General features: G+C 41.5%; 1 protein-coding gene across 3 annotated transcripts in view; it reads left to right on the top strand.

Moving 5' to 3' along the window:
• atp8a2 (ATPase phospholipid transporting 8A2) overlaps positions 1–13,665 on the top strand; it is a 57,572-nt gene that overhangs the window by 42,062 nt on the left and 1,845 nt on the right. For all 3 annotated transcript variants that reach the window (XM_042510643.1, XM_042510644.1, XM_042510642.1), the window contains 9 exons: positions 3,213–3,287; positions 3,660–3,782; positions 4,304–4,382; positions 4,477–4,538; positions 5,005–5,061; positions 6,523–6,630; positions 8,694–8,782; positions 8,981–9,085; positions 12,908–12,999. In XM_042510643.1, the coding sequence (XP_042366577.1) occupies positions 3,213–3,287; positions 3,660–3,782; positions 4,304–4,382; positions 4,477–4,538; positions 5,005–5,061; positions 6,523–6,630; positions 8,694–8,782; positions 8,981–9,085; positions 12,908–12,999 (790 nt within the window). The remainder of the gene's footprint in view (positions 1–3,212; positions 3,288–3,659; positions 3,783–4,303; positions 4,383–4,476; positions 4,539–5,004; positions 5,062–6,522; positions 6,631–8,693; positions 8,783–8,980; positions 9,086–12,907; positions 13,000–13,665) is intronic.

Raw genomic sequence — 13,665 nt, 5'->3', positions numbered from 1 at the left:
TATTTGTCAGCTGTGCTCCTCACCCTCCTCACCCCACTGTCTCACATTAAGGATGCCAGCAGGTGCCGGTCCTCATGAGAGCCCACTGTCCGGCTCACACCACCACTCTGTGCCCCTGTGTGTGTGTGTGTTTGTTCATATGTGTGTGTTTCCATGATTATCTCACATGATTGGCTCCCTGCAGGGCGGTCTAGGCCAAAGGTTAGAGACTGTCTCTGTCCACTTAGTGGAGACAGAATAAGGGGGATGGGTGTGGTTGTGTGAGGGTGTGCTTTTGTGTATCTGACCTCACCCCTAGGCTGTATGCTCCACTGTATGCCCCAAGAATACCACAACTCCCACCAGTGGCCCCAAACATGTTCCCTATCTGCCCTCAGATCGGCGTGTGTCTGCTCTGTATGTGTATGAAGGCGTTAATGAAGGTTTCCCCAGTCATATTTAGACTCCATGTTTTCAGTAAATTAACTTCTGTAAAGTCAGAAAGTGGTTTCAGAGCCAGCCACGACCTGCGTGAGGAATGCATTTAAAACGTCTTGCCAGAAGACTTAATTGAGCTCCAGGAAGTGCAACTACTTTACTAGCATATTTTGCGTTTTACATAGAATCAGTACAGTACTGCCAGAATCATTATGCGGGGGAATATTACAAGCAAATGGGACAACCATCTCATTTGCTTCTCGCATCAGTGGTATTGTTGATAGCTCTTGTGTTTCTTAAAAGGATGTCCACAATGAGCTTCACTGCTTTATACCATCTTTACTTACTTCTTTTCTTTAAGGAGTAAAGTGAAGAGGTCAGAATGCTGAAAACAAGTTTTCTGTTGGCCTTTTTAGTTATTTTGTGTTTGTTTGTTTTTGTTGTTTTTTTGTTTTGTTTCCCTTGATTCCCCATGAATAAACATTGCAACATCAAGGGATACGTTGCAGATTTTCTATCAGGTCTGTGTCACCGCAGTATGGGGAGAGTGTATTGATGAACGCTGTTGCCAGCTCCTAGATCACACCCTGCCTGTCTACCAGCAGCGTTTTGCGTTATCAGACATTTTTGTGTTTAAAGGAGATATTTGTAATTTCCAGCCACCAGTCCAACCGAATGGGGGGCAGTATTTTCACCCTTTAAATGTCAGTCTACTGCTGTGTCTGGGTGTGGTTTTTGAGGTATGACATGTTGGGCTTTGTCTCTATGGGCTGGGATGATAAAATAATGTAAGTGTGTTTTTGAGATGTTAAAGATAACCTTTGACAGTACATGGTCAAGAAGAGACATATCAAAATAGATACACTGAAAATAAAATATGAAAATTCCAATTATTTAGTCTATGTTTTTTTAATTAAGAAATTGACAAATTAGTAAAGTTATGCAGTGTGGGAGGAAACCAGAGCACCCGGAGAAAACCCAAAATATGAAGTGAAACTCTTCAGTTTCCGAATGATGCCCTTCAAGAAGAACTCAAGAAGCTTACTAAACAAATGGAGAGAGAAAAAGCTCTAGAGGACAAGTGTGCGGCGAGAAGGGCTGAGACTGAAGGTATCACACATCAACAGGAGACTGTGCTTTTTTATCCAGTCAGGGGTTTTAGGGAAAGATTATTTCATCTAGAAGCTATTATCAAGTCAAGATCTGAAAGATTTATACCTCATTTCGGAGTCAACAACCCTAAACCTTTATTTGCTATGGTAGTGGTGTTAGTGGCAGGGAAAAAGAGACACTTTAAAATCAATCACTCTGTCATGATGTAGCCGACATCCAGAATCAATGGATGATCTCTGTCAAAGTGTAACAGTCGGTGTATAGCCACAGTTTAATACATCGTCAGCTAAACAACAATTGTATATCCCTGTACAGTGACAAAGCCATTTCCAAAAACAATCACAGCAATTTAGCAACTTCCTTGAACATATTTGAGAGTAACAAACAGTCATAGGAGCGCTTGAAAGGAAGGCATGACAGCGCATGTCCACAAACCACATGGCAAAATTTCCCTCTTATGCTAATCAGCCAAAACTGAAGACATGCCAAAACAAGGAAACTGGCGTGTTTTGTCAGATAAGATAATGGTGGGTTGTCATAAGACAAGCATTTAGCATCCTTCACCAACTCACACTGAACATAACATTCTGTGGATGCAATTATCTTAACTTGTGTGCTGACACCTACTTAACTAGACTTGATTGAGATTGAAGCTGAAACTCTATTTTTTCCTTATACAAATAGATTATCTCAGCATTGAAGTAGCTGAAAGTGATTTAAATGGTAAAAATATTGGAAGTGACAATGCATGTTCATTAAACCAAATTATATGTACTGAAAGTCTGCAGTAAAGTCCACTTTACCCTATCCTATTCAACTTGGCATTACTGTATTATTATGTGTTTTTCATTCTTCATTTAAATTAGAAATTTAATTTGAAAAAATTGAATGTGTGGTTTTTACGTTGATAAACACACAACATAGCAGATTTAAAATGACATAAAACACATAATCATTCACCTTCATCTGAGCGCTTCTGTTGTTTGTTGCAGCTTATGATGATGACTGATAATTTAACTATGGGAACTAGGTTGGTTGAGAATCGATGCCAAAGTCATTCTACTAACTTGCTGTAATCGTGTAGTATCATTCAATTTTGGACAAAGATGTCATTCGTCAAAAGCTCATTTCTGACAGCAAAATTTGGGGTGATATAAACCCACAGGTTACAAACTAAAGTTTCTGTTGCAGTGCAGTTGAGGCACTTTTTCTATTGGCAGGTTTATGTTGTTTATTTCCCTACAGGTACTTGTGTTTTTATCTATGGTGCTCTTATGTCTTAATTTTGTTTTTATGCTCAGTGATTATGTTATGGGTATAGATCTGTTTTTTACTTTGTTTATTGTATTATGTACTTTATGAGTGAGTAGCTTTGCTGTTTAAATCTTTCTCTGCCCTTGTTTAAGAAAGCTCACTAAGACAAATTCCAGTCATTCATGTTGATATGACAATAAAGTCTTGACTCTTGAAAAGGAGAACTGACAGAACATGTACAGGACGTCTGGTTTCATCAGGCTTTATAAAGAATAAAATGTTGCACTAAAGTTATTTTAATTTTGTAAGCAGGGGCACACATTTGGCCATCTCTCCCTGCTGTTTCCACTATCAGTACCTCCCTAAAGCAGATTTACTCTCTGCTTTTGTGCCTCTCATCCCCTCTCATCCTTCTCTTTGTGTCCTAGCTCTGGTTCGCCTTTGTGAACGGGTTCTCTGGCCAGATCCTTTTTGAGCGCTGGTGTATAGGTCTCTACAACGTGGTGAGTATCTGCCCTCACAAACTCTTTTCCACTTCTCCACTCTCACTCACTCCCTGTTTCACTATGTTCACAACGTTAAGCGCTGTCTCTCACTCTTAACCTATCTCTCAATCACTCTCACTTTGTCTTCTTATCACTGCTCTATCTGAATGCCAGAAATGTTTGTGTGTGAGAGTTTTCTGTGTTTTGGCGGCTGCTGTGTGTACTTTTCTCGGATGACCTCAGGCTCCCCACTTTTCAAACATTTTGCCTTCGATTGCCATTGCTGATACGAATACTGATTGTCAAGCTAGTTAAAGTGTGTATATGTACACAAGCTACTTTGTCATTATGTGTGTTAATGGCTGTGTGTGTATTTTCTGTGTGATGCAGATATTTACTGCACTGCCTCCGTTCACTCTGGGGATATTTGACCGGCCGTGCAGCCAGCAGAACATGCTCCGTTTCCCACAGCTCTACCGAATCACCCAGAATGCCGAGGGCTTCAACACTAAAGTACATGCACACACACACACACACACATTTACAGTCGGCATGCACAAACACACACGCACACAAATCACACATACACATGCACCATGTGCTGCTCTCAAGTCAAAGCTAAGCAATCTACATTTGACTTGTCCTGCCTTGTGGCTCGTCTGCGGGATTGACGAGTGATGCCTGCTGTTTGTTTGGGACGCCAGCGAGTAAACAAGAGTGGCATGGAGACTGGGATGTTTCCACGGCAACCCCTAATGAGATTCATAGGGCCAGAATAAGGAAGTCTTTCATTTTCGAGGGTACACCAGCAACCCTACCTACTGTATGTGTGGGAGTGTGTGTTAATGTGTACAGTACAGGAGGGCACTTTTGATGGCAAGGACACAGTGGAAGTTGTGTGTTAGTGTGAGGAATTGCTGTTTTTGTACGTTTTTATGTGTGCGAGGGCATATATATGCTTTGGCATTAGTCTTCACTGACTTGTTTCCCACTCTTTTCTCCCCTCTCTCTCTTTCTGTCTCTCTGTACTTCAGGTGTTTTGGGGACACTGTATCAATGCACTGATTCATTCAATTATTCTCTTTTGGTTTCCGCTCAAAATGTTAGAGCATGGTAAGTGACATGCTTGAGTAAGTTGTTGTCATTAACAAAATTCTGGATGTTAACACTTTGTCATGAGGTGTGTGTGTGTGTGTGTTTCTCACAGACTCTCCGTTCAATGACGGTCAGGGAAATGACTACCTGTTTGTTGGAAATATGGTCTACACTGTAAGCATCTTGCTTGTATTTTCTGTGTTTATATGTCTTTTTTTATTTCTGTGTCTTTTGGCATTGCTGATTTGTGTTTTTTTCTGCATATGCACAGTATTTGTGTACACTCCAGTCCTGTGCTGCTTCCTTAGAGCCGTTTCGAGTCTCCAGTCAATCTCCTCTTGTCTAGCCAGTCTGTCTCCCCCCACACTCATCCATCTCTTCTCTCTATTCAACTCTCCATCTCACACTCTTGCTATCATTTTACTCCCTGCAGTCTCATGTGAATGTCAGTGGTGTTTATTTGTTGTGTTGTAATGTGTGTAGTCTGCAGGGGGCTGTGGGGGTCCTGAATATTTTTACAGACATTGTTGAGTTGACTATTAATGTTTATTATCTCCACAGTTGCCAGCAAACTAATCTTGTTTCTCTGTTTTTTTATTTGCCCCTTTTCTCCCCTGTGTGTGTGTGTGTGTGTGTGTAGTATGTGGTAGTTACAGTATGTCTGAAAGCTGGAATGGAGACCACCGCTTGGACCAGGGTAAGAACATTAACACACTCTCTTACGCCACACCACATGTGCTGTGTTTTACTCAACCGTTGATAAATAAAAAGGAGGAGGGGGCCCACTCAGTGAGGATTTCATCCAGCCTGGCCTCAATGCTTCGTATTCAGGAAAGACATGGGAAAAGATGTGGTGTACCTTGATCTTGTGGTGGAGGTTTGAGGTTTCTTCAACTGCAGTTGCTCACACCACCCACCAGCTCACTTGTGGCTGCATTTTTTTCCATCGCCTCTGTTCAATATTTCAAACTTACCCACTTGCAAAAAAACTCTGAAAAATGTCCAAACATTAATAACTTTCTAAATATTCAAGTCAATCAAAGTAACTGCAAACTGTCAAGGATCGAATGGACATTGTTACTGCTCAGCCGAGGAGAAAAACAGACCAGAAAACATCTGTTAGATGAAGAGTAAATACAGAAACGGGAGCGAAACAGATTTAATTTAACAGTTAACTACAAGCCCAGATGTCCTCATTCCTTACAAAGAATGTTGTATCCCAGTCATGAGAAATATATTTTTACACTCATCCATACGGCTACTGTCAAAAGATGAAATAGAGACTACTGATGTAAATATCAGAGTATACTGCCAGCCCTACTTTTTGCTACTTTCTGTGGACAAGTTCTTTTGCATATAAACATCAAGAAAGTCGGCACCACAATGTCATGGCAGCTTATACGTTGACATTGCCACTATTAATTAAAAACTTGCTGGAAACCAGTAAACTTACTTTTAAATGGTTAATAATTGTGACACACAGTCACATTTCCAAAATCTAGTTATTCACTGCCACGGCCTTACCTAAGTAACATTAAAGGGACAATTCACCCAAAAATCCAAAAGTGCCAAAAAATACAATTGGAAACTCAACAGCAATGTCTGTTTCTGGGAATTATGTATCATGTGTTATGTGTATATGTATTATGTATCTCAAGACCTTGTTTTGAGCAGTTTCACATAAAAGGGTTTATAAAATGATGTTTTAAACGAGTATCTGAACAAAGAGTAGTTCAATGAAAGTAAGAACTCAGTGTTTGTTTCAAACTTATCGTATTGGAACAAAGTCAGCAGGGAAGGATGTAGACTTCAGGACAACAGCCGCTCGAGCCTTGATGGTGACATGTTTTGTCTTTCTGCTGTTGGAGAGAGAGAGATTGGCAGGATGGCCAGAGGGGCGCTGACACTTTTGTCCGTTCAGCTGTCCACACAACAGCCTGGCAGTAATGAAGCAGGGTCTCACTGGAATTCACACAGTGTCCGCTTTCAGCAGATCACAGAAAGCAGGCCCAAGATATGGGAATGAGTGAGGGAAAGGTTGTGTATATTCGGATGAGCTGTATGTAAACTATTTGACCTCACGCTGTCTTTCTTCTCTGTCTCTTAATCTCCCTTCTTTTTTTATTTGCCCTCCTCCATCTTCCTGTCTCTCTCTTAGTTTTCCCACTTGGCGGTTTGGGGAAGCATGGCGCTCTGGATGGTCTTCTTTGGTGTCTACTCTGCCATCTGGCCCACCATCCCCATCGCTCCTGACATGCTGGGCCAGGCAAGTTCCTCTCCCTAAACATTAATTTCTTTATATATCTTTATTTTGAACACGCTAAATAAAATGGGAGAATAAAATAAAATATAACAAAAACAACACCAGAATGCCCACTGGACATAATCAGCAAACAACATAAGTATTTCATGTCTGAAAAGAAGTAGGAGGAAGTGACCTATTAAATCCTACCCCCTTTTTTCAATTTTATCAAAGAAACTGAATTTTAAACATTAATATTCCCAGTTTCTGCCCCAATTTTTTTCTATGCGCATCTTGATCAAATCAAGCAAGTGTTAAAACAAGAAGAACAGATCAGTCTAAATAAACACACACACAATGCAGTAATAGGGGGGCCTTCCCTCTACATCTCTTTTCTGCAACCTCCGTCACCTGCCCCTCCCTTGTTCTTGGTTGCCAATACATGGCGCCTATAAGACTCACCTCTTGGGTGTTCCACGTCGGCACTGCTGGAGCCCCAGGGGAGATTTATGCCGGGCCAGCCCCTCTCACCAGGCTTCCTGCACCTGCTGCGTGTCACCCGAGCCCCCGTTTTTTACTGCCCACTGTGGAGGTGTTGACTCAAGAGGGTGGGCTGCTGCTCCTGGTGATGAGGATCCAGTGGGGGAGAGTGGACACCGGGACCCCTTGATTGAGAGACTCATTTTAGAGTTCGGGGGTAAGGTGAGGTGCCCCACTGAGTGGGTAGAGAGTCTCGGGAGGGGAAGGGAATAGCGCCGTCTAAACTCCCCACAGCCCATTAATTCAATTTGTGTCAGAAATCAGGAATGCGGTCAAATATCTCTGCAGCTGCTCAGTCTAACTGGGGAATGGTTTCGAGACACTCAGCCACCACCACCCCCAACCCTCCATCGTCCCCCTAACTACCCTATTACCTCTCTTATTTCCCCTGCTTCCACTATCTATATTTCCATCTGTCCACGGGGGACAGGGGATGGAAAAGAGCTGTATATTTCTGCTCAGAATAACTGTGTTTGTGCATGTGAGAATTAATGTGTCCAGCTATGTGTGATTTGTGTTGACTGTAAAGTGGCAGAGTCCAGCAGTCTGTTTCTATGGATATAACAAAGCAGAGAAAATCGTTTAGCATTCCTCCATCCTCAGTGTGTATGTGAAGATCATGTGATATAATGTGTGTCCATTGCTGTAAAAATGAACTGTGTGTAGGGGTTTGTCCCACACAGGAAGATATGTGTTGGATCATCAGTGGCTTGGTCGTGATTCCAGCTGCCGCAGAGGATATTTCCTAATGGTCATCCGATTCATTTTCCCCTTTTCCTCTCCCTCTGGCAAACATATTGTCTCTACATCTCTGGATCTAAACACAGGAAACTCAAGATATGGGCAAAAAAGAAGTAGAAGTTATGGCACATTAAGTGTTTGTGACTGTTGACTTAAACATCCACGCCTAGAGACAAAGGCTTATGAAACACCACAGACCTCTTGCAGATAAGTAAAGGGAGATATTGGGTAATAAAGGGAAAATTGAGGGATTTAGAGTAACAGGCGAGGACAAGCAGCAGAAGATAGAGTCACTAATAATAAAAGGGAGTTGTGAAAGAGAAAGATTGGAGGGAGCCACAGGAGAAAGAAATCTGTAGGAGTAAGGAGCAGCGGAGACAGACAGACAGACAAATTGAGACAGTGGTTAGACGCATGATTAATCCCAAGAGACAGACTGAGGAGGGGGTCAAAGGTCGATGAGGCAGTTTGCAGCTGGACTGCAGAGACAGGTAGGGGGGATCTGTGGTTACTCAGTAGCATTTTTCTCCTTTAGCATCATATAGAAGCACTGCTTTGGGAGTACTGTGTTAAATCCAGTTTGTGGTGTAGATACTGGGTGTGAGAGAGCTCTTAAATATGTTTGGCTGGCATTCGGGCTATTCAACTGTGGCTGATTTGAATGTGTTCAATGTGCTTTGTCCCACTTTTCTCTTTTCCCTTTCCACATGTGTTTCTCTGTGCCCGTTGCAGAGAAAAATGACTTAATACTCAATTTGAATTAATATACGAGCGAAATAAATGGAGCCTGTGTTTTGTCATTTTAGGCTGGCAAGGTAATGCAGTGCTGGCACTTCTGGCTGGGCCTGGTCCTGGTGCCTACTGCATGTTTACTCAAAGACTTCGCTTGGACCGCGTAAGTAGAACACATTTAATATAAATACATGGGGAATCCATACAGAGACTATTTAACTTTACCGAGGCGTTTACATAACCCATATTGAGTCTATGTCAACACTTACGCACACTTTATATTATGAATCACATGTGTCTGCAAAGTAAAACACTCAAACTTTCCTTCATGGGTCTGATGAGCTTATTTTCTGCTTTGCAGCACACGTCGCACTGTGAGGAAGTCTCTTCTGGAGGAGGTGCAGGAGCTGGAGGCTCGGGCCGTAGACCCAGGGGCAGCTGTACTTAGGGATGCCAGTGGCCGCAGGTATATACAGTGAAAAAGTGAAAAAGCATCACTTACATTCATATCCAGTTTAATTTGTGTCATCAATCAGTTCTTTTTAATTATTTCTGTTGATTTATTTAGTTTTCTTTCATGTATTTCATGATTTTTTTAGAATGATTTTATCTAAGAATAATCCATTATTATTTATATTTACACTTTGTACATGTGCACATTGCAGATGCAACAGTAAAATAGTCAGAGGCCACCTCATTAGGTACACCTTTAACCTTTCATGCAGTTCAACAACAGCATAGCCAAAAACTCTGCCCTTACAAAGTTACTTATAATATGTTTTGATTGACACTGTCAGAGAGGTATTCATCTAATTTTCTGGTGCTGAGTTTGTAGTTTGCAGTGCTGTTGAACTCGATTGCATTACTTTATAGTCAGATGTGTTTTTAACACCTTTTTAATTTGCCCAACCCATTAACAAGCATTTGGGGGGGAAGAAACATTGTTTTATATTTGCAGCCCATTACAACAACACCGCAAACTACAACCTCAGATATAAACATACAGCACAACACATCTTGGGAAAATTTAACGTCTTTAAATTCTTTACTGTATTTCCCAATGAAATGGAATATTTGATGGGTGTACAGTTACAAGAGAGATTTAAAGAGATTTAAATCTATCCTGGATTTGGTCAGACCGCTAAAAGTGGTGGGGTTTAGAGTTTAGCGGAGCTACAGCTGACTACTGGCTCAGACACCTGTCTCATCATTAGATCAGAAGGAGGATTATAATCTGGAACTGTCACAGATACCACGACTCAAAGTGTATAAATTCTAGCTCATAACCACAGTATTTTGGAGAAATAACAACACACTGACATAACATGCTGTAATAGCTTGCTAACTTAATCTTAGATCTGTACTGCTAAAAGCTGCAGAATGAATGATGGGTGAAGATCATCATATTATTTGTTGGTACTTGCCTACGTAAGCACGTCATATATTATTTTACATAAAGAAAACATGAATACAAAGAAATTGATTTTTTGCTATTTGTTTTACATATATTGTTAAATAGGTGCACAATGACCAGGGGTATCATCTAGAAGAGTTGAAAAGGCATTTTTCATCTCAATCAACAAGAATTGGTCATTCTATGCTTTTTAAAAGAAGAATATGTGGCAGAGCTGCTGCGTTGGGTTGGATTAGGCTGTATGGGTGTACCTAATAAACTGGCCATGGAGTGTATGTTTCTGTATGTGTGGAAATTTATGACATCCTTAACTCCCCGGTGGCACCGTCCACAGGGCCGAAGCCAAGGCTGAGGTCCCGTAGAGCCAGACTGTCACATGCTCACAGAGGTAGTTACTGGGTTTGCACTGTCCCACTGTGTGAACTTTGACCTTAAATGACCTGTGTGCCTCACTGCAAGCTGCTTTGGAGTGACCTTGCTACTTTTCCATAAACTTGGTTCACGCCTCTCTCTGTTTATCTTTTAATCACTCCTTCCCCTTCATCCTGTTGTCATTTTTGCATTTAATTTATCTCCTTATGTCCAATTTTTACATTCCTTCCTCTGCGGATTGCTCCATAGGTGGACCAATTTGAACTGCTGTACAGACCTGGTGTGTCCTCTGGATTTGTCTGTAGTTCTCTCTGTGATGTAGCTGTGTGGTGTCACTAGAACTGTGTTAGAAGCAATGACATTTATTGTTTAGTTTTTTGGGACGTTTGTCTAAAAAATACAGTATGAACTAACTGTAGGATTGTAGAGGTTTGACTGTTTGCAAGCAGTGATGGAAAGTACTTTTACTTAAGTACAATGTTGAGGCACTTGTACTTTCCTTGGACCATGGACTTTATTTCAGGCATCTAACCGAAAACCCATTCAAAAAACTTCGAGACGAGAGAACTGAAGTTGCAAATGTGTTAACTCATTTCTGGGGTTTAGGACTCATGCCTGCAGCGCTCTAAACTTCTTACATTTAGTAAAGTATATTTCTAAGAGCATAACTTAATTTTAACAAAGTATTTTTACCCATTGGTATTTATACTTATATTTCAATAAAGTGTCTGAGTCCTTTCCAAAATTGTTTGCGAGAAAGAATTGCAAAAAGTTGTATGATATTATGCCATTATGACTCGCTGGAATAAAGAGTCAGATGTGAGTGACTCACTAAGAAAAAGCTACTTTCTCAGAGCACTTTGGTCCTTGAAAAGAGCTGGAGAAGTCTGAGGTATGTTTTCAAGGTTGGGTAACCACGATGCAGCTCCTGACCCCTCCACAGGGCCCCGTCCTGGACTGACCCTGCTTTAAACCCAGGAAAACGGGACTGGGTCCTTGGGACCTCTCCATTTAAAATGAGAGGAGTGAAGTAGTGGTGTGCAGAGAGGCAGTGGAGCAAAATGGAAAAGAGCACATCTGTGTTTGTAGTTCCTGAGGAGGTCCTGGGGTGGGCATGGGAAAGGGTGGGAAGGTAGAGTACGGGAGTGTCTCGAGGGAAGAGTTCAAACGAAGCACATCCTTGGGCCTGTTTGAATCGGAGGTTAGCCAGAAAGAAACATATAGAAGGACAACTGGAGTCGCACTGATGCATGAGCCTTTTACTTATTTGTCCAGTAACCATTTAGTCTTTTATCATTCACTCAGCGCTGTCATCTATCTAACAGACATCATTTTTTTTGGCCCCAATCTTCTTGAGCAAACTTCAGAGCCTCTCAGTTTTTTCTCTTTTTTTGACAAACACTCTAGTGAAGGTTCCCAACAGTCACATACAGTATTAGGAATTTCCTAACTGCCTGATCCAAATGTTAACCTTGGGTAGGCTGGCGCTCGTCCATAAGTACTCCACTGATCATCACAAGTGCCAGGGAAACCCCTCTTTATTGTCCATGGGCAGATAAATGCAGAAAATGTAGTTATTCAAATAAAATTGGGAAAAAAGTCACTTTCTGATGAGGCAAATGCTGATTCTGGTGTCCTCGCATTTGCATCCAACGCTTCTGCCTAATGACTTTAATGGCTGTAATGATGGAGTGGAGAGAGGTATTGGACTAAATAAGTGTGTGTGTGTGTGTGTGTGTGTGTGTGTGTGTGTGTGTGTGTGTGTGTGTGTGTGTGTGTGTGTGTGTGTGTGTGTTTGTGTGTGTGTGTGTGTGTGTGTGTGTGTGGGGTTGTGTGTGTGTGTGTGTGTGTGTGTGTGTGTGTGTGTGTGTGTGTGTGTGTGTATGCATGCATTTGTGTGCAATATCTGGAAAGGACTTAGTTATTTTTGGTCACAGGAGGAGAGGAGCCGTGACGGCGTGTGGTCTCTGAACAGAGGATCCAGTCTTCTTCTTGGAAAGGGGGAGACGGAGAGGAGAGGAGAGGAGAGAGGAGTTAGGGGGGGGGCTGAGAAATAGTTTGCTGTGGATGTCCTGTTACCCTGCAGCCAGTTTATGACTTTCTGTTAGGTTACATTGCATGTCAGAAGCAGTCGGTATCCACTCCACCTCATATCAACGTCTAGTTTTCAGACATTGCTTGTTAATCTGTTCATGTTGATCTGTGAAGGAGTTATGTACTTTAGGATTCTGTCCTTCAGTGTTTTGCTCAAGGACAGGTGAAGATTATCACGTTATATTTTGTCTCAAAAAGCTGCTAAACCAGCCTCTGCTCATAAATAACAGCTTAAAAGTGACAAATACACTGAGTAATATCTGCACTAATTTAAGGAATACTTCAAGTAGCTTGTCATGGTGTCGTGCAGTAGAGTAAATAGTGGAGAGTCTCTCTTTAATTACCAATTATTAAGTGGTTATGTGCAGTCGCTGTGGAGTAACTGATCCGTCCTTCCTTTCTCTGCAGTCTAAACGAACGTGCCCATCTGCTGACAAGAGTCTTTAGGAAAACGCCTTCAAGCGTAGGACGCTCAAACTCGGTGCAGCAGACTGTGTCACGTGAGTTTCCAAACACACACAATCTACAACGTTATTAACGTCCTGCTTCAGCTCAGGCCTTGAAGGAGAGAACTGCCTCTCAGTCTTTCGCCTGTCCCTCTCATAGCATGAAATAAAGTCTTTAAAACACATTTAGCTTCACAATCAGTGCATAAATCAGTAATATAAACTCATGACTGGTCCCAACAATCATCAGCAAGATATATAGACCGTTTCAAACAACATATATATTCTACATGGGTCCCTTTGTATTTGCTGTTGGAATGTGTGTAAGATAGATAGATAGATATAATTTATAGGTCCCTTAGTAGCTGACAGGAAGTAAAAAGGGACCAATGCTGTTTCCAGATCACCAGAATAGCAATGAAACATCTATAGGAACAAACTTGTTATATTTATAATACATGTCATTGTGTGTGGCATCTCTCACATTTTCAACATCTGAAAAGATTGTAAAAATCTTTTAGTGTGACCCAGACCTAAAGATGTAGACCAAGAGAAGAACACTGTGTTGAGCTGTGTTTTCTATATATTTACTGAGTCTGATTTGTTTGGTGTGTTTGATTAGTTCGTTTGCGTCTGTGTTTATGAATGGTGAAAATCTGGCAAACCATCGAGAGAGTAAACAGAGAGAGAAAGCAATGCTGTTCCTTGTTTCTGTCGTAC

This window comes from Plectropomus leopardus, chromosome 21, assembly GCF_008729295.1.
Source record: "Plectropomus leopardus isolate mb chromosome 21, YSFRI_Pleo_2.0, whole genome shotgun sequence".
In the NCBI taxonomy this organism is placed as follows: Eukaryota; Metazoa; Chordata; class Actinopteri; order Perciformes; family Serranidae; genus Plectropomus; species Plectropomus leopardus.
The sequence above is the reverse complement of the archived record's forward strand: the minus strand, read 5'-3'. Positions and strand labels throughout refer to the sequence as shown.